General features: G+C 25.7%; 4 protein-coding genes and 1 long non-coding RNA gene across 5 annotated transcripts; all 5 read left to right on the top strand.

The window, feature by feature from the left end:
* The first annotated feature begins 892 nt into the window (after window positions 1–892).
* Window positions 893–3,461, top strand: LOC145960846 (ester hydrolase C11orf54 homolog). The gene is made up of 7 exons (XM_083080541.1): window positions 893–947; window positions 1,353–1,766; window positions 1,842–1,940; window positions 2,010–2,182; window positions 2,409–2,676; window positions 2,798–3,003; window positions 3,312–3,461. Exons 2-7 carry the CDS (start codon window positions 1,391–1,393, stop codon window positions 3,459–3,461), a joined length of 1,272 nt encoding a protein of 423 aa, XP_082936667.1. The 5' UTR covers window positions 893–947; window positions 1,353–1,390.
* A 3,206-nt stretch (window positions 3,462–6,667) lies between these two features.
* Window positions 6,668–8,131, top strand: LOC145961119 (uncharacterized). Its single transcript, XR_014435563.1, has 3 exons — window positions 6,668–6,813; window positions 7,439–7,625; window positions 7,897–8,131. It is a non-coding gene; the product is annotated as an uncharacterized LOC145961119 (long non-coding RNA).
* A 1,857-nt stretch (window positions 8,132–9,988) lies between these two features.
* On the top strand, window positions 9,989–12,143 carry LOC145960685 (beta-keto L-gulonate decarboxylase-like). The gene is made up of 6 exons (XM_083080303.1): window positions 9,989–10,364; window positions 10,440–10,538; window positions 10,608–10,780; window positions 11,002–11,269; window positions 11,391–11,590; window positions 11,899–12,143. Exons 1-6 carry the CDS (start codon window positions 10,085–10,087, stop codon window positions 12,046–12,048), a joined length of 1,170 nt encoding a protein of 389 aa, XP_082936429.1. The 5' UTR covers window positions 9,989–10,084; the 3' UTR covers window positions 12,049–12,143.
* Window positions 12,144–15,108: 2,965 nt separating this feature from the next.
* Window positions 15,109–17,918, top strand: LOC145960583 (beta-keto L-gulonate decarboxylase-like). The gene is made up of 7 exons (XM_083080161.1): window positions 15,109–15,198; window positions 15,648–16,067; window positions 16,141–16,239; window positions 16,309–16,481; window positions 16,719–16,986; window positions 17,101–17,300; window positions 17,642–17,918. Exons 2-7 carry the CDS (start codon window positions 15,686–15,688, stop codon window positions 17,789–17,791), a joined length of 1,272 nt encoding a protein of 423 aa, XP_082936287.1. The 5' UTR covers window positions 15,109–15,198; window positions 15,648–15,685; the 3' UTR covers window positions 17,792–17,918.
* Window positions 17,919–20,818: 2,900 nt separating this feature from the next.
* Window positions 20,819–23,608, top strand: LOC145960675 (beta-keto L-gulonate decarboxylase-like). The gene is made up of 7 exons (XM_083080295.1): window positions 20,819–20,888; window positions 21,335–21,749; window positions 21,836–21,934; window positions 22,004–22,176; window positions 22,416–22,683; window positions 22,802–23,001; window positions 23,310–23,608. Exons 2-7 carry the CDS (start codon window positions 21,368–21,370, stop codon window positions 23,457–23,459), a joined length of 1,272 nt encoding a protein of 423 aa, XP_082936421.1. The 5' UTR covers window positions 20,819–20,888; window positions 21,335–21,367; the 3' UTR covers window positions 23,460–23,608.
* Window positions 23,609–25,205: the final 1,597 nt, after the last annotated feature.

Genomic DNA, 25,205 nt, shown 5'->3' with positions numbered 1-25,205 from the left:
TAATTAAACATATTTTGTACATATAAATATTATTTATATGTACATACATATATATATATATATATATATATATATATATATATATATATATATATATATACAGGGTGGCCCATTTTAATCCATCCAGTCGAATATCTCGAAAACCAAGCCCGGGAGAGAAAAATGTTTCAGACAAAAGTTGTTTGGTTCGAGAGGGCCATAAGATGGTACCATTGGTTTGACCTTGAAGAGTCATTTGAAGGTCACGTGAAGGTCACTTCAATTTTTTTAAATGGAATACCCTATATATTTTTGCACATTCTTGTAGCTTATCTCGAGAGCTTTCCAAAACACTATAATTAAGTACCTTTTCGTTAAGTACTTTTTGAGTTATGAGGCTTGAAATAATTTCTTAATTTTACATAAACCGTAAAATATCTTGTAAAATATTCATTTTTCGATTATCTTACCTTAATACTTTTATGTACAAAATAATGAGAGAAATCAATTGGTGTAAAGAAAACACATAGTTGTTTTTAAGAAAAAATATGGAATTGTTAATTGCAAATTACATATTATTTCTTCACTTACATATTTTTTCTTCACTTTCATATTTCTTCTTCGTTAATAACTTGAAGTCAAATTTCAAGCTCGTAAAGCAAAAAAAAGTTTATGAATTTAACATCTCGTCCAAATCATCTCCTTTTATTTGAAGAATAAATTATAAAAATTTATATTTCAGTTTGTTGTGGAATGAATTCAAAATTGATTTAACCTTCATCTTACTTATCATTGTAACAGCTAATCTAATATTTTGTTTACTCCTTCTGTTTTCTGTTACATTTAAGACGACAGTTCTTCTTGAAACGTTCTGTGTAGTTACTCATATCTAGCGATCTATGAAAGGAGAAATGTGGTTTCGACGATAATATTAATTAATATCTCGAACTAAACACCATAAATTTTGCGTAAGTCTGATTATATAATATCTATATTATATATAGAGAGAAGTATATATGTTGTGTATTTGTTCGTATTAGCAGATGTGTGCAATACGATTATGTAATATCTCGTAAATTTTTAATCATTCAACAATATTATTTTAACATATATGCAATATAAAAGATGCAAGAAATCGATTAGTCTAGAAATATATATTTTTTTAAAACAAAAACAATATTCAATTAAAGAAATGATCTATTTAATCTATGTAATAAGAGAATTTTCTTTGTTATTACCGAATGTATATTATAATACAAAATTAATATAATATACTTTTATCTTTAAAAATACGAGATAATACTCCATTATACGTTTTACTCTCTATGTCTGTAATTTGATAACCTTTTTAACAATTTTTAATAATTTCATAGTTATCTCATCATATTGTGTTCATATTAAATCGAGCATCATGGGGCGCATTTCGCATCCTAATCCCATTAGGAGAAATAATCACGAAGATGAAAATAATATTCAACCGAACGATAATGTCATTGGAAGAGATAATCATATGGAAATTGAAAATGATATTATACCAAACGGTGACGCTTTTAGAGAAAATAATCATCTCGAAAACGAAGATGATATTGAACCAAACAATATCATTGGAAGAGATAATCATATGGAAGTTGAAAATAATATTATACCAAACCATTTTAATGAAGGTGAAAATCAAGGTGGAAATGTACCGAATGGTGAAGCCATTAGAGATCCTGAAAGTGAAGGTCAAGTCGTGTCATCTTTTTCCCGCACATTACATCCATTTTCTCTCGAACACATAAAAAATGGTACGTATATGAAATTCATTATTCAATTTAGATATGTGATACTTTATATATTTGTCTTTATACGTAATAAAATAGTTCTATACGTTGGACTGCATCAATTATTCGATGAATTTGAAATTAAGATAGCTAGCTGTCCTTGTCTAACGCGACCGCCATACAATCTTGCCGCAGCTGGTAAGAATAATAATAATAAACATTCTTGACTTTCAGTGTTCTAAATATAATACATTTACATTTTAATAGGACTATCTGGTAACCCATCTATTTTCCTAGTGGGTGAATTAGATAACTTAGTGCCCGTCCCATTAATAAATTCTACATATAATATTCGACGTCTATTATTAGAGTATCGCTACAATTTCTTTGTCATTGGAGCAGGTTATGCCGCGAAGAAATCTATGCCGGCCAATGGTCATGTATGTATTATCGATAATTTACACACAAAAAAGAACATCGGCTACTTTAAAAGAAATAGAATGTGCAAACAGTTTATTGCTTTATTTTTACGATATATCTTGCTATATACATTAATGTAATTATATTTATCATTAATTTTAATAGCGCTAACTTATCTTATTATATTTCCCACCCCCACTCTCACTCTCTCTCTCTCTCTCATTATAAAACCCATTTCTGTTATAGCTTACTATTAACGCAACAATCTCACCACCTGGAAATGTTATTAATAATAGTTGTATCGTTTATGAGGAAGCTAATACTGGACAAAGAATATTGAAAACCCTCAACGATCCCAATGAAATGAAATGTTCTATGTTGGGCAACTTCTTTCTCAGTGAAGGCAGACCAGGAAACGTGATTGAAGTGCGCGCTAAAGGTCGCAGAACGAGTCATGATATCATAACATTAATACAATATTGTCTCGATCATTATCATGACGATAAAACAATTGGTAAAAAATTATCTATATGAGAGTACAGTTTGATTAATTAAATAAACAGATTAATGAAATATAATAAAATTGTTTGATAATAATATTTCATCTATAAATAAATAAATTTTTCATATTTTAGCTCTAGGTGGCGTACTCATGACAAATGGAGGACGAGTGATGCAACTTATTACACCAGAAAATTATCCGGAAAGATTTCCTACACTACTAGATTTTAACAGATGGTTAAAATGTCATGAATTGGACTATGAAAATCTAATTACTGTTGGTGCATTAGTCAACTATCCTCCAATTCATTATTTGGGACGGTTGAGAAATGAGGGGCCTGTAAGTTACTTGTTACATATGAACAAGCGTTATTTTTAAATCATTGTTAATTCTTATTTTTAAATGGACATTATTAAATTACAAATTCTGGTTTTGTTTTTATTTTTTCTGCTTTTATATTTCCGATTAATTCTCATTTACATGCATTTTTAAAATCTCCGTTATCCATGTTATGTGAATTAATATATCATATTGTAAAATTTTGTGCTCGTTATCTCGACTATTATAACATTATTGACAACGTTAATACTTCATTTTCAATAATACATCACGAAATATTTATATGTCATAAGCTTTATCTTTTGCAGATTTTACATGTGACAGATAGTCTTTACAAATTTCACAGTTTCTCGAATTGTGAAGCAGTCGGCCAGTTTATGAACGATGTCACGCCCAATGAAACAGAGTACATTGGTTACTTCAATGTAGCACAAAAAGTGTATATGACTGACGAATAATTTCTAGTTTCGCACAAAGATTATATGTTTTATTTTGGAAGGCAAGAAATTAGGAACACAATACTTATTAATATTTTAATAATAATGTGACTGAATTATTTAGATCAAATGATCTATGTCTTTATTTTAATTAACGATGAAAAATAGTATGAAGGAAACGTTAAAATGTTCGATGTTATCTTTCCATAAACTTTCCGTCTTAGTCTTTGTCTAGATAAATAAAATTTGTTAGACTTCTTTTATAAACAACTAGTATTGATTTGTGTATGTACAAAAAGTACATTTTGATAAATATGACTCTCTAAAAAAAAATTAAATGACAACAATCAACAAATATAAAACAAATATAAAACCGTATCTATTGCAGGATGTAGATTTCAATTTCTAAAATTATTGTAATTCGTTGATAGTATATTTTAAATATGTTTATATATTCTCAATTTAGAAGCTTTAAATTCTTTACATAGATTTACACATGATTTATTTTTTGTTAAAATTACTTGTTAAAATTAAGTTTCTAAATCTTTGATATAACCATAATTTAGATGTAAATATAGATATATCTATAAATATAGATATATCTATAATTTAAAATTACGTTAAAATTACGTTATTATCATTCATGATCGATACAGTCTTATATTTGTTTATACTGTCATATTTTCATTATATTTGGATGAATATATTATATTCGGGAAGAATCAATAATTTGTGCCGACACATTTCATGAGATTAGCAATATATACATATATGGATTAGAAAAGTAAAATAACGTTTTTAATAAAAAGAATGATGGGAATATATTATTATACAATAATAATATACTATAGCTCTCAAAATTTTTAGAGTAAAATTATACAAGTAATTTACAAAAAGTTTGTGAAATGTATACACATACATATATTTATATATTGTTATACATATTATATATATATATATGTATACACATATGTATACAATGTATACAATGTATACAATGTATACACAATGTATACACATACATATATTTATATATTGTTATACATATTATATATATATATATATATATATATATATATATATAATATATATAATAAATTTATAAATATATATGTACATATTTTACATGTTTATATATTTTATATGTAATATAATTTTTATATGTTTATGTTTATATATATAATTATATACATATATAATTATATATATTTCGTAAGCTTTTCATAAATTTTGCATTTTTGTAGAAAGTAAACTTTTTATAAAACGATAATCTACAACGATTAGTATTTATAAAAGAAACTGAGCCTTTTTATAAAAAATATAGTTTTACGAAAAACCATATCATGTTTATATAACGTTACATATGTTATCATATCTGTACTCATATTTTTCGTACTTATGGCGTTATATTTATCACGTTATAATATACACTATTAAAATAATTATGTAAAAAATATTGTAAAAAATCAATAGGATATCATCTGAATCAATTATATCAATCGTTAAAATACGCATATTTTATATTAATAGAATATTATTGTAGAAAATTTAGAATAAAAGATTAATATGTGTGAGCAATGAAAAATGACTTTTATTTGTAAAGATCTAATTTGTAAAATAGTAATCTTAAATCAAGCTATAGCAATACAAAACTTTATTTCTCTGTCGTGTAACAGATTATTTCTTTATTTCTATGTACACGAATTAATTAGCAATATTTACTTCGTAATTTCTATCTTCTTCTGTTTGGACTTCTTTATATTAAAAACAATACAAAGAATTCACCGTCATAATGTTTCTACAATTTTGATAAGAAATATAAAGTTTAGAAGTAAAGTATTCTTTGTAACTCGGGAGAGGCGAAACTGAGCATCCGGAAATTGAACGTATATCATTAAAAGGAAATTGCTAACACCCGATTCCGGTACAAATTTTACTGCACAGTTTACATATCATGTATGTATAAATAGAAGTCGGAAAAGACGAGAACGTTTTGAAGATTTCCAATAAAACTAATTTTCTATCAAGCGTAAAAAGATTTCTAAAAAAAAATCTTAAGTGTAGTCAAGAAAAATTTTGCTGCGTGTCATCTCTTTCTTTTTCTCTTTTTCTTATATTTCATTAAAAATGTTCCTCCTCTAACTTTTGTAGTATTAGAAGAGAAGAACTACTTATTTTCTAATTCCATATTCGAACAAAAGTTTCTGCTTTTCAATATGATATGGTACAAAATTATATGAAAATTTTTGGCGTTAGTCATGCATGAAATAATGGGACTTTTGGAATACATATTATATATATACAGGGTGTTGAAAAAAAAGGGTCACATATTTTGATAGCAGGTAGTATTGATCAAAACAAGAAGAAAAGGTCTAATTAACATGGGTCCTAAGAATATCTTCAAAGATACAAGCTATTTTGTTATTTGAGCTCTTTGTCATTTTCTTATTAGTCGTGTCATCTTTAGAATGTAATGAACAAAGGAGTAGGGGAGAGTGGGGTACAATGGGGATATCTTTTTTCTAGGTGCCTTAAAAAATAAAAAATAAACAAAGAGAGATAAAGAAACAATTTTTATTTTAATATGAAATGTAATCATTTATCTTCTTCCATTTTGTTATCATACATTCAGTTTCTTTACTTCAATTTTTTTATGGAAGATAAATGATTACATTTCATATTAAAATAAAAATTGTTTCTTTATCTCTCTTTGTTTATTTTTTATTTTTTAAGGCACCTAGAAAAAAGATATCCTCATTGTACCCCACTCTCCCCTACTCCTTTGTTCATTACATTCTAAAGATGACACGACTAATAAGAAAATGACAAAGAGCTCAAATAACAAAATAGCTTGTATCTTTAAAGATATTAGTCTTTGGACCCATGTTAATTAGACCTTTTCTTCTTGTTTTGATCAATACTACCTGCTATCAAAATATGTGACCCTTTTTTTTCAACACCCTGTATATATATATAGTGATAATGTCGCGCCCGAGTCGTTATGATCCTGCCGTTGTCCGGATCCCGTAGAGAAGAATGTTTATAAACAACGATGGTCAGCTGAGTCGAAAGACAGTTGTCAAGCTGTCCGGACGCGTTTTCATACGAGCCATTATTGTGTTATTAATCCGTTGTATTAATCTGTTGTTCGTGTGTGTTCTGTGTTCGCATTAAAGTTCCTGTGTGTTCTCAAAAAGTGTTTATTTATTTAACGCGATCCGCGACAGCTGTTCTCTTAGTGCGCGTCTTCGATATATCTCGAAGTCCTCGCCCCGGGCGCAACAATATATATATATATATGTGTGTGTGTGTGTGTGTGTATAATCTAAAAATTAAAAGTTTCGCACCTGCTATAGATCATATATATAAATAGGTAATACAAATTTAAACAGAGAATACAAAGAATATATAATGTAACATAATAAATGTGTATTAATATATATTAGGGAATTATATTTATTACTTATTACATGATTTAAATTAATTTAAATATATTTTTTAAATTTAATTATATTGCAACATTTTTTGTTTGAAAACAAACAAATATTTCTTAAAATTTTTTTAAAAAGCATGTACCACAATCTTCTGTATATCTTTTATAAAGTTTAAAGAAGAATTGTAATCTCAAATATGCGACCATATATTTAATCTAAAATTTTGAATTCTTAAATTAAATATATATACAAAAGGCGTGCATCGAAGATTATTCTCGTCCTCTTCTAGTTTTTTTAATAACTTTTTAAATAAAACAAAGTAAGTAATTGACCATGTCGAAGTACCTAACATATCTAAAAGTTATTGAAATTAGTTATGTGTAATTAAATACAAACTCTATTACATACTTCGTTATTTTTCTCGTCATTGATGAATAATCACATTTTGCCACGAGTATTAGTTATTTTGCGCGATTATTTTCTCAAATAAATGGGATGTGAGCAAATATTTTAAATTAACATTTCGTTACAATCCTTATAAACAATAGTTATTTTTCTCTTCAGTGTACTACTGATGAATGGAGAACGTGTGGTGCAACATATTACAGCAGAAAATTATACGGAGAGGATACATGATTTCGCAAATTTTTTCACATGGAAATAATGCTACGAATTGTACTGCATGGATCTAATAGCTGTTGACGCAATAGGCAACATTCCAATTCGAGAATTACGAGCGCATAATGGACCTGTAAATTACTTGTTCATAAACATTACTTCTTAAATCATTGCTTTTAAATTTCTTACTTTCAAAAAAATCGTTATTAAATTAGAAATTGAGTTTTTTTCTGATTAATTTGCGTTTATAAACGTTTTGTTATATATCCGTTATGTGTTAGTAATTTGATATATTTGAGAATTTTATGCTTGTTAGCTTTGGCAATTGTAAAATTATTAGTAGTGTTATATCATTTTTCACGCCGATAATGTCACAAAACATTTATAAGCTTCATATGTTGCAGTTGTTGACAATTAGCCTTTACAAGTTTAACAGTTTCTCTAATTATGAAGCGGCAGGCTAATTCATCAACGATGTTACGCCGAATGAGACAGAGTACATTGGTTACTTCAATGTAGTGAAATATCAATATTTTTTACGAATATAATATGAACATAAATATTTCTATGCTTGATGTAAAATCAAGTTCTTTCTATTAATGCGTTATGTATCAAGAGATGTTCACATGATATTTTCGTGCATGCCATAAAGATATTATCTTGAGATATCTTATATAAATCTTTACCATTGTACAAGAATTATCACTTTTATTTTGAAATGCAACAAACTGCAATACTTATTAATATTTTCATACTGAACCACATAGTTCAAATAAGTCTACGTTTTTACCGTGACTGACAATGAAGAAGAAATCATATAAACGTTAAAAAGTTCGATATATCTATCTGAATACTTTCTCCCTTACTTTTTCTACGGTGGAAAAGATTTGTTAGACTTCTTTGATAAACAATTAATATTAATATACATGCACAAAAAATATATATTTAGGTAAATATGTATTATATTTAATTGGCATGAATTAAGTAATATAAATAAATATATAAAACTGTATTCACTACAATTTATTAAATCACAATTTTATATTATTGTAACATTTTTTGCCGATAATATTTTAGTTTTATGTAGTCAATTAAAGAAAATACAAATTTTTTATGGAATTTATGTGATTTATCTCTCTTTTAAATTATTATTTATCATATTTTTATCACATAAAAAACAATTTATGTGATTATACTAATTTATAAATTTAAAATGTATTTACAATTTAACAAAATCATATTAACTCATTACTATTCATAATCGATAATATTCATACTCTAATTTTTTTATTACATTTGAATATAGATGAATTTTTGTAAGAAAAGAAAATAAGTACGCTCTATATTTAACATAAACAAATGGTATCATCACTTCTTTTCGCAGTAAAAATTATATGTCGTGCTAAACATTTGTGACGCGTGTATTCCATAGCTTATGCAGAAAAGATTAAATATATATATATATATATATATATATATATATATATATATATAACAAATATTTTACATACATAAAAAAAAAGTTTTAACATATTAAAGAAATATTGATTCCACAATAAATTCTTTAAATTGCGCAAGAACACATTTTAACACAAATTTAAATTTCAAATCCACAAAGTAAAAGAAATTTTATGAATTTAATTACGCGTTCAAACAATCTTTTTATTTGAAGAATACGATAAGAATAATATATTATAAGAATTTACATTCAAATTTGCTGGTGAATTCAAAACCTCTTTCACCTCATATTGACTTGTTATTGTGCTAATCTTATATTTTGTTTACTCCTTCTGTTTTCTGTTACATTTAAGACGACAGTTCTTCTTGAAACGCTCCGTGTAGTTACTTATATCTGCGATCTATGAAAGGATAAACGTGGTTTCGACGATAATATTAATTAATATCTCGAACTAAACACCATAAATTTTGCGTAAGTCTGATTATATAATATCTACATCATATTTAGAGAGAGAAGTATATATGTTGTGTATTTGTTCGTATTAGAAGATGTGCGCAATATATGATTATATAACATCTCGCAAATTATTAATCATTTAACGATATTATTTTAACATATATGCAATATAAAAGATGCAAGCAATCGATTAATCTAAAAATATATATTTTTTTAAAACAAAAATAATATTTAATTTAAAAAATGATCTATTTAATCTACGTAATAAGCGAACTTTCTTTGTTATTAACGGATTTGCCTATTCAAATCATATAATTTTGTGCGCGTTTCTGAATGTATATTATAATACAAAATTAATATAATATCCTTTTACCTTTAAAAATACGAAATAATATAGCATTATACATTTTACTCTCTTTGTCTGTAATTTGATAAACATTTCAACAATTTTTAATAATTTCATAGTTATCTCATAATATCGCGTTCATATTAAATCGAGCATCATGGGGCCCATTCCGCATCCTGTCCCCATTAGGAGAAATGATCATCACGAAGATGGAAATGATATTCGACCGAACGATAATGCCATTGGAATAAATAATTTTATTGAAATTGGAATCGATAATTTTATTGAAATTGGAATCGATAATTTTATTGAAATTGGAAGAGATAATCATATGGAAATTGAAAATGATATAATACCAAACGGTGACGCTTTTAGAGAAAATAATCATCTCGAAAACGAAGATGATATTGAACCAAACAATGTCATTGGAGGAGATAATCACATGGAAGTTGAAAATAATATTATACCAAACCATTTTAATGAAGGTGAAAATCAAGATGGAAATGTACCGAATGGTGATGCCATTATAGATCCTGAAGGTGAAGGTCAAGATGTCATGTCATCAACGTGCTTCCTGTTAGATCCATTTTCTCTCGAACACATAAAAAATGGTACGTATATGAAATTCATTATTCAATTTAAACATGTAATATTTTATATATTTGTCTTTATACGTAATAATATAGTTCTATACGTTGGACTGCATCAATTATTCAATGAATTTGAAATTAAGATAGCTAGCTGTCCTTGTCTAAAGCGACCGCCATACAATCTTGCCGCAGCTGGTAAGAATAATAATAATAAACATTCTTGACTTTCAGTGTTCTAAATATAATACATTTACATTTTAATAGGACTATCTGGTAACCCATCTGTTTTCCTAGTGGGGAAATTAGCTAACATAGTGCGCGTCCCATTAATAAATTCTATATATAATATTCGACGTCTATTATCAGAATATTGCTCCAATTTCTTTGTCATTGGAGCAGGTTATGCCGCGAAGGAATCTATGCCTGCCAACGGTCATGTATGTATTATCGATAATTTTCACACAAAGGGAATATATTGGCTTCTTTAAAAGAAATAGAATGTGCAAAATATTTATTGCTTTAATTTTATGATATATCTTGCTATAAATATTAATGTAATTATATTTATCACTAATTTTAATAGCGCTAACTTATGATATTTCTCTCCCTCTCTCTCTCTCTCTCTCTCTTTCATTATAAAAACCCATTTCTGTTATAGCTTACTATTAACGCAAAAATATCCTTACCTGGAAATGTTTTTAATAATAGTTGTATCGTTTATGAGGAAGCTAACACTGGGGAAAGAATATTGAAAACCATCAACAATCCTAATAAAATGAAATGTTCTATGTTGGGCAACTTCTTTTTCAGTGAAGGCAGAACAGGAAACGTGATTGAAGTGCGCGCTAAAGGTCGCAGAACGAGTCATGATATCATAACATTAATACAATATTGTCTCAATCATTATTATGACGATAATACAATTGGTAAAAAATTATCTATATGAGAGTACAGTTTGATTAATGAAATAAAAAGATTAATGAACTATAATGAAATTGTTTGATAATAATATTTCATCTATAAATAAATAAATTTTTCATATTTTAGCTCTAGGTGGCGTGCTTATGACAAATGGAGGACGAGTGATGCAACTTATTACACCAGAAAATTATCCGGAAAGATTTCCTACATTACTAGATTTTAACAGATGGTTAAAATGTCATGAATTGAAAAGAAATCTAATAACTGTTGGTGCATTAACCAACCTTCCAATCAATTATTTGGGACAGTTGAGAAATAAGGGGCCTGTAAGTTACTTGTTACATATGAACAAGCGTTATTTTTAAATCATTGTTAATTCTTATTTTTAAATGGACATTATTAAATTACAAATTCTGGTTGTGTTTTTATTTTTTCTGCTTTTATATTTCTGATTAATTCTCATTTACATGCATTTTTAAAATCTCCGTTATCCATGTTAAGTGAATTAATATATCATATTGTAAAATTTTGTGCTCGTTATCTCGACTATTGTAACATTATTGACAACGTTAATACTTCATTTTCAATAATACATCACGAAATACTTATATGTCATAAGCTTTATGTTTTGCAGATTTTACATGTGACAAGTAGTCCTTACAAATTTCACAGTTTCTCCAATTGTGAAGCAGCCGGCCAGTTTATGAACGATGTCACGCCGAATGAAACAGAGTACATTGGTTACTTCAATGTAGCACAAAAAGTGTATATGACTGACGAATAATTTCTAGTTTCGCACAAAGATTATATGTTTTATTTTGGAAGGCAAGAAATTAGGAACACAATACTTATTAATATTTTAATAATAATGTGACTGAATTATTTAGATCAAATGATTTATGTTTTTATTTTAATTAACGATGAAAAATACTATCAAGGAAACGTTAAAATGTTCGATGTTATCTTTCCATAAACTTTCCGTCTTAGTCTTTGTCTAGATAAAAAAAATTTGTTAGACTTCTTTTATAAACAACTAGTATTGATTTGTGTATGTACAAAAAGTACATTTTGATAAATATGACTCTCTAAAAAAAAATTAAATGACAACAATCAACAAATATAAAACAAATATAAAACCGTATCTATTGCAGGACGTAGATTTCAATTTCTAAAATTATTGTAAATCGTTGATAGTATATTTTAAATATGTTTATATATTCTCAATTTAGAAGCTTTAAATTTTTTACATAGATTTACACATGACTTACTTTTTGTTTAAATTACTTGTTAAAATTAAGTTTCTAAATCTTTGATATAAATATAATTTAGATATAAATATAGATATATCTATAAATATAGATATATCTATAATTTAAAATTATGTTAACCTATTATCATTCATGATCGATACAGTATTATATTTGTTTATACTGTCATTTTTTCATTATATTTGGATGAATATATTATATTCGGTAAGAATCAATAATTTGTGCCGACATATTTCATGGGATTAGTAATATATACATATATGGATTAGAAAAGTAAAATAACGTTTTTAATAAAAAAAATGATAGGAATATATTATTATGCAATAATAATATGCTATAACTCTCAAAATTTTTAGAGTAAAATTATACTATAAGTAACTTACAAAAAGTTTGTGAAATGCATACACATACATATATTTATATATTGTTATACATATTATATATATATATATATATATATATATATATATAATGAAATAATATATATAATAAATTTATAAATATATATGTACATATTTTGCATGTTTATATATTTTACATGTTTATATATTTTATATGTAATATAATTTTTATATGTATATGTTATATACATATATAATTATATTTCGTAAGCTTTTCATAAATTTAGCATTTTTGTAGAAGGTAAACTTTTTATAAAACGATAATCTACAAAGATTAGCATCTATAAAAAAGACTGAGCTTTTTTATAAAAAATATAGTTTTACGAAAAACCATATCATGTTTATATAACGATACATATGTTATCACATCTTGACTCATATTTTTCATACTTATGGCGTTATATTTATCACGTTATAATATACACTATTAAAATAATTATGTAAAAAATACTGTAAAAAATCAATAGGATATCATCTGAATCAATTATATCAATCGTTAAAATACGCATATTTTATATTAATAGAATATTATTGTAGAATATTTAGAATAAAGGATTAATATGTGTGAGCAATGAAAAATGACTTTTATTTCTAAAGATCTAATTTGTAAAATAGTAATCTTAAATAAAACTATAGGCAATACAAAACCTTATTTCTCTGTCGTATAACAGATTACACCTTTACTTCTACGTATACGACATAATTAGCAATATTTATTTCACAATTTCTATCTTTTACGCCTTTTCTGTTTGTACTACTTTATATTAAAAGCAACACCGTCATAATGTTTCTACAATTTTGATAAGAATTATAAAGTTTAGAAGTAAAGTATTCTTTGTAACTTGGGAAAAGCGGAACTGAGCATCCGGAAATTGAACGTACGTTAAAAGAAAATTGCTAACACCAGATTCTCGCACAAATTTTACTGCATAATTTACATATCATGTATGTATAAATAGAAGTCGGAAAAGACGAGAACGTTTTGAAGATTTCCAATAAAACTAATTTTCTATCAAGCGTAAAAGGATTTCTAAAAAAAAATCTTAAGTGTAGTCAAGAAAAATTTTGCTGCGTGTCATATCTTTCTTTTTCTCTTTTTCTTATATTTCATTAAAAATGATCCTCCTCTAACTTTTGTAGTATTAGAAGTGAAGGACTACTTATTTCCTAATTCCATATTCGAACAAAAGTTTCTGCATTTCAATATGATATGGTACAAAATTACATGAAAATTTTTGGCGTTAGTCATGTATGAAATAATTGGACTCTTGGAATACATATTATATATATATATATATATATATATATATATATATATATATACATATATATATATATATAAATTAAGACATAGATGACTATCTGTAAGATAATAATAGTACATTTTATATTTCACGTAAATAAATATTATCATCACAGTATCTTTTAGGCATAGCTAATTAATCATACTTTGTGCTCAGCATTTAATGTATGTTTTGAGTTTTTCTTTTAAAAAATGTGCTTAAGATTATATGTATAATATACGCTACACTCTTAAAATTTGTTATATTTACGTTTCTAAAAGCTCCAAACATGTTATTTCCAAAACTCTATTAGATATTTTAACTTCACTAAAAGTATACTAAAAGGTATATTTTAAAATTTATTAAGTATTATTTATTAAGTATTAAGTAAATTTTTTAAGTAATTTTAGCTTTTTTGCATAACAGCTTTGCATAATAATTTACAAAAAAAATTTTGTGTATATGTAGTAAAAATAATTAAACATATTTTGTACATATAAATATTATTTAAATATTATATAAATATTATTTATATGTACATATATATATATCATGTAAAAATTATATATAAAGTATTAACACATTAAAAGATAACGATTTCACCAGGTAATAAACCATTTTAAGTTTTGGGAGAAGCGTTAATAACTTGAAGTCAAATTTCAAGCTCGTAAAGCAAAAAAAAGTTTATGAATTTAACATCTCGTCCAAATCATCTCTTTTTATTTGAAGAATAAATTATAAGAATTTATATTTCAGTTTGTTGTGGAAAGAATTCAAAATTGATTTAACCTTTATCTTACTTATCATTGTAACAGCTAATCTAATATTTTGTTTACTCCTTCTGTTTTCTGTTACATTTAAGACGACAGTTCTTCTTGAAACGTTCTGTGTAGTTACTCATACCTAGCAATCTATGAAAGGATAAACGTGGTTTCGACGATAATATTAATTAATATCTCGAACTAAGCACCATAAATTTTGCGTAAGTCTGATTATATAATATCTACATCATATTTAGAGAGAGAAGTATATATGTTGTGTATTTGTTCGTATTAGAAGATGTGCGCAATATATGATTATATAATATCTCGCAAATTTTTAATCATTTAACGATATTATTTTAACATATATGCAATATAAAAGATGCAAGGAATCGATTAATCTAAAAATATATATTTTTTAAAACAAAAATAATGTTTAATTAAAAAAATGATCTATTTAATCTACGTAATAAGCGAACTTTCTTTGTTATTAGCGGATTTGCCTATTCAAATCATATAATTTTGTGCGCGTTTCTGAATGTATATTATAATACAAAATTAATATAATATCTTTTTACCTTTAAAAATACGAAATAATATAGCATTATACATTTTACTCTCTTTGTCTGTAATTTGATAACCATTTCAACAATTTTTAATAATTTCATAGTTATCTCATAATATCGCGTTCATATTAAATCGAGCATCATGGGGCCCATTCCGCATCCTGTCCCCATTAGGAGAAATGATCATCACGAAGATGGAAATGATATTCGACCGAACGATAATGCTATTGGAAGAGATAATCATATAGAAATTGAAAATGATATAATACCAAACGGTGACGCTTTTAGAGAAAATAATCATCTCGAAAACGAAGATGATATTGAACCAAACAATGTCATTGGAGGAGATAATCACATGGAAGTTGAAAATAATATTATACCAAACCATTTTAATGAAGGTGAAAATCAAGATGGAAATGTACCGAATGGTGATGCCATTATAGATCCTGAAGGTGAAGGTCAAGATGTCATGTCATCAACGTGCTTCCTGTTAGATCCATTTTCTCTCGAACACATAAAAAATGGTACGTATATGAAATTCATTATTCAATTTAAATATGTAATATTTTATATATTTGTCTTTACGTAATAATATAGTTCTATACGTTGGACTGCATCAATTATTCAATGAATTTGAAATTAAGATAGCTAGCTGTCCTTGTCTAAAGCGACCGCCATACAATCTTGCCGCAGCTGGTAAGAATAATAATAATAAACATTCTTGACTTTCAGTGTTCTAAATATAATACATTTACATTTTAATAGGCCTATCTGGTAACCCATCTGTTTTCCTAGTGGGGAAATTAGCTAACTTAGTGCGCGTCCCATTAATAAATTCTATATATAATATTCGACGTCTATTATCAGAATATTGCTCCAATTTCTTTGTCATTGGAGCAGGTTATGCCGCGAAGGAATCTATGCCTGCCAACGGTCATGTATGTATTATCGATAATTTTCACACAAAGGGAATATATTGGCTTCTTTAAAAGAAATAGAATGTGCAAAATATTTATTGCTTTAATTTTATGATATATCTTGCTATAAATATTAATGTAATTATATTTATCACTAATTTTAATAGCGCTAACTTATGATATTTATCTCTCTCTCTCTCTCTCTCTCTCTCTCTCTCTCTCTCTCTCTTTCATTATAAAAACCCATTTCTGTTATAGCTTACTATTAACGCAAAAGTCTCCTCACCTGGAAATGTTACGAATAATAGTTGTATCGTTTATGAGGAAGCTAATACTGGGGAAAGAATATTGAAAACCACCAACAATCCCAATAAAATGAAATGTTCTATGTTGGGCAACTTCTTTTTCAGTGAAGGCAGACCAGGAAACGTGATTGAAGTGCGCGCTAAAGGTCGCAGATCGAGTCATGATATCATAACATTAATACAATATTGTCTCAATCATTATTATGACGATAAAACAATTGGTAAAAAATTTTCTATATGAGAGTACAGTTTGATTAATGAAATAAACAGATTAATGAACTATAATGAAATTGTTTGATAATATTTCATCTATAAATAAATTTTTCATATTTTAGCTCTAGGTGGCGTGCTTATGACAAATGGAGGACGAGTGATGCAACTTATTACACCAGAAAATTATCCGGAAAGATTTCCTACATTACTAGATTTTAACAGATGGTTAAAATGTCATGAATTGAAAAGAAATCTAATAACTGTTGGTGCATTAATCAACCTTCCAATCTATTATTTGGGACAGTTGAGAAATGAGGGGCCTGTAAGTTACTTGTTACATATGAACAAGCGTTATTTTTAAATCATTGTTAATTTTTATTTTTAAATCGACATTATTAAATTAAATTTTTATTTTTAAATCGACATTATTAAATTACAAATTCTGGTTTTGTTTTTATTTTTTCTGCTTTTATATTTCCGATTAATTCTCATTTACATGCATTTTTAAAATCTCCGTTATCCATGTTAAGTGAATTAATATATCATATTGTAAAATTTTGTGCTCGTTATCTCGACTATTGTAACATTATTGATAACGTTAATACTTCATTTTCAATAATACATCACGAAATATTTATATGTCATAAGCTTTATGTTTTGCAGATTTTACATGTGACAAGTAGTCTTTACAAATTTCACAGTTTCTCCAATTGTGAAGCAGCCGGCCAGTTTATGAACGATGTCACGCCGAATGAAACAGAGTACATTGGTTACTTCAATGTAGCACAAAAAGTGTATATGACTGTCGAATAATTTCTAGTTTCGCACAAAGATTATATGTTTTATTTTGGAAGGCAAGAAATTAGGAACACAATACTTACTAATATTTTAATAATAATGTGACTGAATTATTTAGATCAAATGATCTATGTTTTTATTTTAATTAACGATGAAAAATAGTATCAAGGAAACGTTAAAATATTCGATGTTATCTTTCCATAAACTTTCCGTCTTAGTCTTTGTCTAGATAAAAAAAATTTGTTAGACTTCTTTTATAAACAACTAGTATTGATTTGTGTATGTACAAAAAGTACATTTTGATAAATATGACTCTCTAAAAAAAAATTAAATGACAACAATCAACAAATATAAAACAAATATAAAACCGTATCTATTGCAGGACGTAGATTTCAATTTCTAAAATTATTGTAAATCGTTGATAGTATATTTTAAATATGTTTATATATTCTCAATTTAGAAGCTTTAAATTTTTTACATAGATTTACACATGACTTACTTTTTGTTTAAATTACTTGTTAAAATTAAGTTTCTAAATCTTTGATATAACTATAATTTAGATATAAATATAGATATATCTATAAATATAGATATATCTATAATTTAAAATTATGTTAACCTATTATCATTCATGATCGATACAGTATTATATTTGTTTATACTGTCATTTTTTCATTATATTTGGATGAATATATTATATTCGGTAAGAATCAATAATTTGTGCCGACATATTTCATGGGATTATTAATATATACATATATGGATTAGAAAAGTAAAATAACGTTTTTAATAAAAAAAATGATAGGAATATATTATTATGCAATAATAATATGCTATAACTCTCAAAATTTTTAGAGTAAAATTATACTATAAGTAATTTACAAAAAGTTTGTGAAATGCATACACATACATATATTTATATATTGTTATACATATTATATATATATATATATATATATATATATATATATATATAATGAAATGATATATATAATAAATTTATAAATATATATGTACATATTTTACATGTTTATATATTTTATATATAATATAATTTTTATATGTATATGTTATATACATATATAATTATATTTCGTAAGCTTTTCATAAATTTAGCATTTTTGTAGAAGGTAAACTTTTTATAAAACGATAATCTACAAAGATTAGCATCTATAGAAAAGACTGAGCTTTTTTATAAAAAATATAGTTTTACGAAAAACCATATCATGTTTATATAACGATACATATGTTATCACATCTTGACTCATATTTTTCATACTTATGGCGTTATATTTATCACGTTATAATATACACTATTAAAATAATTATGTAAAAAATATTGTAAAAAATCAATAGGATATCATCTGAATCAATTATATCAATCGTTAAAATACGCATATTTTATATTAATAGAATATTATTGTAGAATATTTAGAATAAAGGATTAATATGTGTGAGCAATGAAAAATGACTTTTATTTCTAAAGATCTAATTTGTAAAATAGTAATCTTAAATAAAACTATAGGCAATACAAAACCTTATTTCTCTGTCGTATAACAGATTACACCTTTACTTCTACGTATACGACATAATTAGCAATATTTATTTCACAATTTCTATCTTTTACGCCTTTTCTGTTTGTACTACTTTATATTAAAAGCAACACCGTCATAATGTTTCTACAATTTTGATAAGAATTATAAAGTTTAGAAGTAAAGTATTCTTTGTAACTCGGGAAAAGCGGAACTGAGCATCCGGAAATTGAACGTATGTTAAAAGAAAGTTGCTAACACCAGATTCTCGCACAAATTTTACTGCATAATTTACATATCATGTATGTATAAATAGAAGTCGGAAAAGACGATAACGTTTTGAAGATTTCCAATAAAACTAATTTTCTATCAAGCGTAAAAGGATTTCTAAAAAAAAATCTTAAGTGTAGTCAAGAAAAATTTTGCTGCGTGTCATCTCTTTCTTTTTCTCTTTTTCTTATATTTCATTAAAAATGTTCCTCCTCTAACTTTTGTAGTATTAGAAGTGAAGGACTACTTATTTCCTAATTCCATATTCGAACAAAAGTTTCTGCATTTCAATATGATATGGTACAAAATTACATGAAAATTTTTGGCGTTAGTCATGCATGAAATAATTGGACTCTTGGAATACATATTATATATATATATATATAAATTAAGACATAGATGAATATCTGTAAGATAATAATAGTATATTTTATATTTCACGTAAATAAATATTATCATCACAGTATCTTTTAGGCATAGCTAATTAATCATACTTTGTGCTCAGCATTTAATGTATGTTTTGAGTTTTTTCTTTTAAAAAATGTGCTTAAGATTATATGTATAATATACGCTACACTCTTAAAATTTGTTATATTTACGTTTCTAAAAGCTCCAAACATGTTATTTTCAAAACTCTATTAGATATTTTAACTTCACTAAAAGTATACTAAAAGGTATATTTTAAAATTTATTAAGTATTATTTATTAAGTATTAAGTAAATTTTTTAAGTAATTTTAGCTTTTTTGCATAACAGCTTTGCATAATAATTTACAAAAAAATTTTGTGTATATGTAGTAAAAATAATTAAACATATTTTGTACATATAAATATTATTTAAATATTATATAAATATTATTTATATGTACATATATATATATCATGTAAAAATTATATATAAAGTATTAACACATTAAAAGATAACGATTTCACCAGGTAATAAACCATTTTAAGTTTTGGGAGAAGCGTTAATAACTTGAAGTCAAATTTCAAGCTCTTAAAGCAAAAAAAAGTTTATGAATTTAACATCTCGTCCAAATAATCTCTTTTTATTTGAAGAATAAATTATAAGAATTTATATTTCAGTTTGTTGTGGAATGAATTCAAAATTGTTTTAACCTTTGTCTTACTTATCATTGTAACAGCTAATCTAATATTTTGTTTACTCCTTCTGTTTTCTGTTACATTTAAGACGACCGTTCTTCTTGAAACGTTCCGTGTAGTTACTCATACCTAGCGATCTATGAAAGGAGAAACGTAGTTTCGACGATAATATTAATTAATATCTCGAACTAAGCACCATAAATTTTGCGTAAGTCTGATTATATAATATCTACATCATATTTAGAGAGAGAAGTATATATGTTGTGTATTTGTTCGTATTAGAAGATGTGCGCAATATATGATTATATAATATCTCGCAAATTTTTAATCATTTAACGATATTATTTTAACATATATGCAATATAAAAGATGCAAGCAATCGATTAATCTAAAAATATATATTTTTTTAAAACAAAAATAATATTTAATTAAAAAAATGATCTATTTAATCTACGTAATAAGCGAACTTTCTTTGTTATTAGCGGATTTGCCTATTCAAATCATATAATTTTGTGCGCGTTTCTGAATGTATATTATAATACAAAATTAATATAATATCCTTTTACCTTTAAAAATACGAAATAATATAGCTTTATACGTTTTACTCTCTTTGTAATTTGATAATCTTTTTAACAATTTTTAATAATTTTATAGTTATCATATCGCGTTTATATTAATTCGAGCATCATGGAGCCCATTCCGCATCCTGTCCCCATTAGGAGAAATAATCATCACGAAAATGGAAATGATATTCTACCGAACGATAATGCCATTGGAAGAGATAATCATATGGAAATGGAAAATGATATTATACCAAACGGTGACGCTTTTAGAGAAAATAATCATCTCGAAAACGAAGATGATATTGAACCAAACAATGTCATTGGAGGAGATAATCACATGGAAGTTGAAAATAATATTATACCAAACCATTTTAATGAAGGTGAAAATCAAGATGGAAATGTACCGAATGGTGATGCCATTATAGATCCTGAAGATGAAGGTCAAGATGTCATGTCATCAACGTGCTACCCGTTATATCCATTTTCTCTCGAACACATAAAAAATGGTACGTTTATGAAATTCATTATTCAATTTAAATATGTAATATTTTATATATTTAACGAATTTATATCTTTATACGTAATAATATAGTTCTATACGTTGCACTGCATCAATTATTCAATGAATTTGAAATTGAGATAGCTAGCTGTCCTTGTCTAAGGCGACCGCCATACAATCTTGCCGCAGTTGGTAAGAATAATAATAATAAACATTCTTGACTTTCAGTGTTCTAAATATAATACATTTACATTTTAATAGGATTATCTGGTAACCCATCTGTTTTCCTAGTGGGGAAATTAGTTAACTTAGTGCCCGTCCCATTAATAAATTCTATATATAATATTCGACGTCTATTATTAGAATATTGCTCCAATTTCTTTGTCATTGGAGCAGGTTATGCCGCGAAGGAATCTATGCCTGCCAACGGTCATGTATGTATTATCGATAATTTTCACACAAAGGGAATATATTGGCTTCTTTAAAAGAAATAGAATGTGCAAAATATTTATTGCTTTAATTTTATGATATATCTTGCTATAAATATTAATGTAATTATATTTATCACTAATTTTAATAGCGCTAACTTATGATATTTATCTCTCTCTCTCTCTCTCTCTCTCTCTCTCTCTCTCTCTCTCTCTTTCATTATAAAAACCCATTTCTGTTATAGCTTACTATTAACGCAAAAATCTCACCACCTGGAAATGTTATGAATAATAGTTGTATCGTTTATGAGGAAGCTAATACTGGGGAAAGAATATTGAAAACCACCAACAATCCCAATAAAATGAAATGTTCTATGTTGGGCAACTTCTTTTTCAGTGAAGGCAGACCAGGAAACGTGATTGAAGTGCGCGCTAAAGGTCGCAGAACGAGTGATGATATCATAACATTAATACAATGTTGTCTCAATTATTATTATGACGATAATGCAATTGGTAAAAAATTATCTATATGAGAGTACAGTTTGATTAATGAAATAAACAGATTAATGAACTATAATGAAATTGTTTGATAATATTTCATCTATAAATAAATAAATTTTTCATATTTTAGCTCTAGGTGGCGTGCTTATGACAAATGGAGGACGAGTGATGCAACTTATTACACCAGAAAATTATCCGGAAAGATTTCCTACATTACTAGATTTTAACAGATGGTTAAAATGTCATGAATTGAAGAGAAATCTAATAACTGTTGGTGCATTAACCAACCTTCCAATCAATGAATTGGGACAGTTGAGAAATGAGGGGCCTGTAAGTTACTTGTTACATATGAAAAAGCGTTATTTTTAAATCATTGTTAATTTTTATTTTTAAATGGACATTATTAAATTACAAATTCTGGTTTTGTTTTTATTTTTTCTGCTTTTATATTTCCGATTAATTCTCATTTACATGCATTTTTAAAATCTCCGTTATCCATGTTAAGTGAATTAATATATCATATTGTAAAATTTTGTGCTCGTTATCTCGACTATTGTAACATTATTGACAACGTTAATACTTCATTTTCAATAATACATCACGAAATATTTATATGTCATAAGCTTTATGTTTTGCAGATTTTACATGTGACAAGTAGTCTTTACAAATTTCACAGTTTCTCCAATTGTGAAGCAGCCGGCCAGTTTATGAACGATGTCACGCCGAATGAAACAGAGTACATTGGTTACTTCAATGTAGCACAAAATGTGTATATGACTAACGAATAATTTCTAGTTTCGCACAAAGATTATATGTTTTATTTTGGAAGGCAAGAAATTAGGAACACAATACTTATTAATATTTTAATAATAATGTGACTGAATCATTTAGATCAAATGATCTACGCTTTTGTTTGAATTAATGATGAAAAATAGTATCAAGGAAACGGTAAAAAATTCGATATCTTTCCATAAACTTTCCGTCTTAGTTTTGATCTAAATAAAAAAAATTTGTCAGACCTTTTATAAATAATTAGTATTAATTTGTGTATGTACAAAAAGTACATTTTATAAATATGACTCTCTAAAAAAAAATTAAATGACAACAATCAACAAATATAAAACAAATGTAAAACCGTATCTATTGCAGGACGTAGATTTCAATTTCTAAAATTATTGTAATTCAATTTCTAAAATTATTGTAATTCGTTGATAGTATATTTTAAATATGTTTATATATTCTCAATTTAGAAGCTTTAAATTTTTTACATAGATTTACACATGACTTACTTTTTGTTAAAATTACTTGTTAAAATTAAGTTTCTAAATCTTTGATATAACTATAATTTAGATATAAATATAGATATATCTATAATTTAAAATTATGTTAACCTATTATCATTCATGATCGATACAGTCTTATATTTGTTTATACTGTCATTTTTTCATTATATTTGGATGAATATATTATATTCGGTAAGAATCAATAATTTGTGCCGACACATTTCATGGGATTAGTAATATATACATATATGGATTAGAAAAGTAAAATAACGTTTTTAATAAAAAAAATGATAGGAATATATTATTATGCAATAATAATATGCTATAATTCTCAAAATTTTTAGAGTAAAATTATACTATAAGTAATTTACAAAAAGTTTGTAAAATGCATACACATACATATATTTATATATTGTTATACATATTATATATATATATATATATATATATATATATAATGAAATAATATATATAATAAATTTATAAATATATATGTACATATTTTACATGTTTATATATTTTATATGTAATATAATTTTTATATGTATATGTTATATACATATATAATTATATTTTGTAAGCTTTTCATAAATTTAGCATTTTTGTAGAAGGTAAACTTTTTATAAAACGATAATCTACAAAGATTAGCATCTATAAAAAAGACTGAGCTTTTTTATAAAAAATATAGTTTTACGAAAAATCATATCATGTTTATATAACGATACATATGTTATCACATCTTGACTCATATTTTTCATACTTATGGCGTTATATTTATCACGTTATAATATACACTATTAAAATAATTATGTAAAAAACATTGTAAAAAATCAATAGGATATCATCTGAATCAATTATATCAATCGTTAAAATACGCATATTTTATATTAATAGAATATTATTGTAGAATATTTAGAATAAAGGATTAATATGTGTGAGCAATGAAAAATGACTTTTATTTGTAAAAATCTAATTTGTAAAATAGTAATCTTAAATCAATAGGCAATACAAAATTTTATTTCTCTGTCGTATAACAGATTATTCTTTTACTTCTACGTACACAACTTAATTAGCAATTTTTACTTCGTAATTTCTATCTTTTTTGCCTTTTCTGTTTGTACTACTTTATATTAAAAGCAATACAAAGAATTTATAATGTTATAATGTAATTCTAATAGGAAATGTAAAGTATTCTTTATAACTTCGGAAAAGCTAAACTAAGCGAAACTGAGCATCCGAAAATTGAACGTA

This window comes from Camponotus vicinus, unplaced genomic scaffold (genome assembly GCF_025532165.1).
Source record: "Camponotus vicinus isolate PSW18456_S1 unplaced genomic scaffold, iyCamVici1.0 SCAF_10, whole genome shotgun sequence".
Lineage (NCBI taxonomy): Eukaryota > Metazoa > Arthropoda > Insecta > Hymenoptera > Formicidae > Camponotus > Camponotus vicinus.
Note: the sequence above shows the minus strand (reverse complement) of the source record. Positions and strands in the feature narration are given on the sequence as shown.

Bases quoted from the DNA above. Each gene is read 5' to 3' on its own strand.
- LOC145960846 (XM_083080541.1), top strand. From the start codon at position 1,391: ATGGGGCGCATTTCGCATCCTAATCCCATTAGGAGAAATAATCACGAA. The intron at 1,767-1,841 runs GTACGTATATGA...GTAATAAAATAG, and splicing joins TCTCGAACACATAAAAAATG to TTCTATACGTTGGACTGCAT. The intron at 2,183-2,408 runs GTATGTATTATC...TTTCTGTTATAG, and splicing joins CTATGCCGGCCAATGGTCAT to CTTACTATTAACGCAACAAT.
- LOC145960675 (XM_083080295.1), top strand. From the start codon at position 21,368: ATGGAGCCCATTCCGCATCCTGTCCCCATTAGGAGAAATAATCATCAC. The intron at 21,750-21,835 runs GTACGTTTATGA...GTAATAATATAG, and splicing joins TCTCGAACACATAAAAAATG to TTCTATACGTTGCACTGCAT. The intron at 22,684-22,801 runs GTAAAAAATTAT...TTCATATTTTAG, and splicing joins TTATGACGATAATGCAATTG to CTCTAGGTGGCGTGCTTATG.
- LOC145960583 (XM_083080161.1), top strand. From the start codon at position 15,686: ATGGGGCCCATTCCGCATCCTGTCCCCATTAGGAGAAATGATCATCAC. The intron at 16,482-16,718 runs GTATGTATTATC...TTTCTGTTATAG, and splicing joins CTATGCCTGCCAACGGTCAT to CTTACTATTAACGCAAAAGT. The intron at 17,301-17,641 runs GTAAGTTACTTG...TATGTTTTGCAG, and splicing joins AGTTGAGAAATGAGGGGCCT to ATTTTACATGTGACAAGTAG.
- LOC145960685 (XM_083080303.1), top strand. From the start codon at position 10,085: ATGGAAATTGAAAATGATATAATACCAAACGGTGACGCTTTTAGAGAA. The intron at 11,270-11,390 runs GTAAAAAATTAT...TTCATATTTTAG, and splicing joins TTATGACGATAATACAATTG to CTCTAGGTGGCGTGCTTATG. The intron at 11,591-11,898 runs GTAAGTTACTTG...TATGTTTTGCAG, and splicing joins AGTTGAGAAATAAGGGGCCT to ATTTTACATGTGACAAGTAG.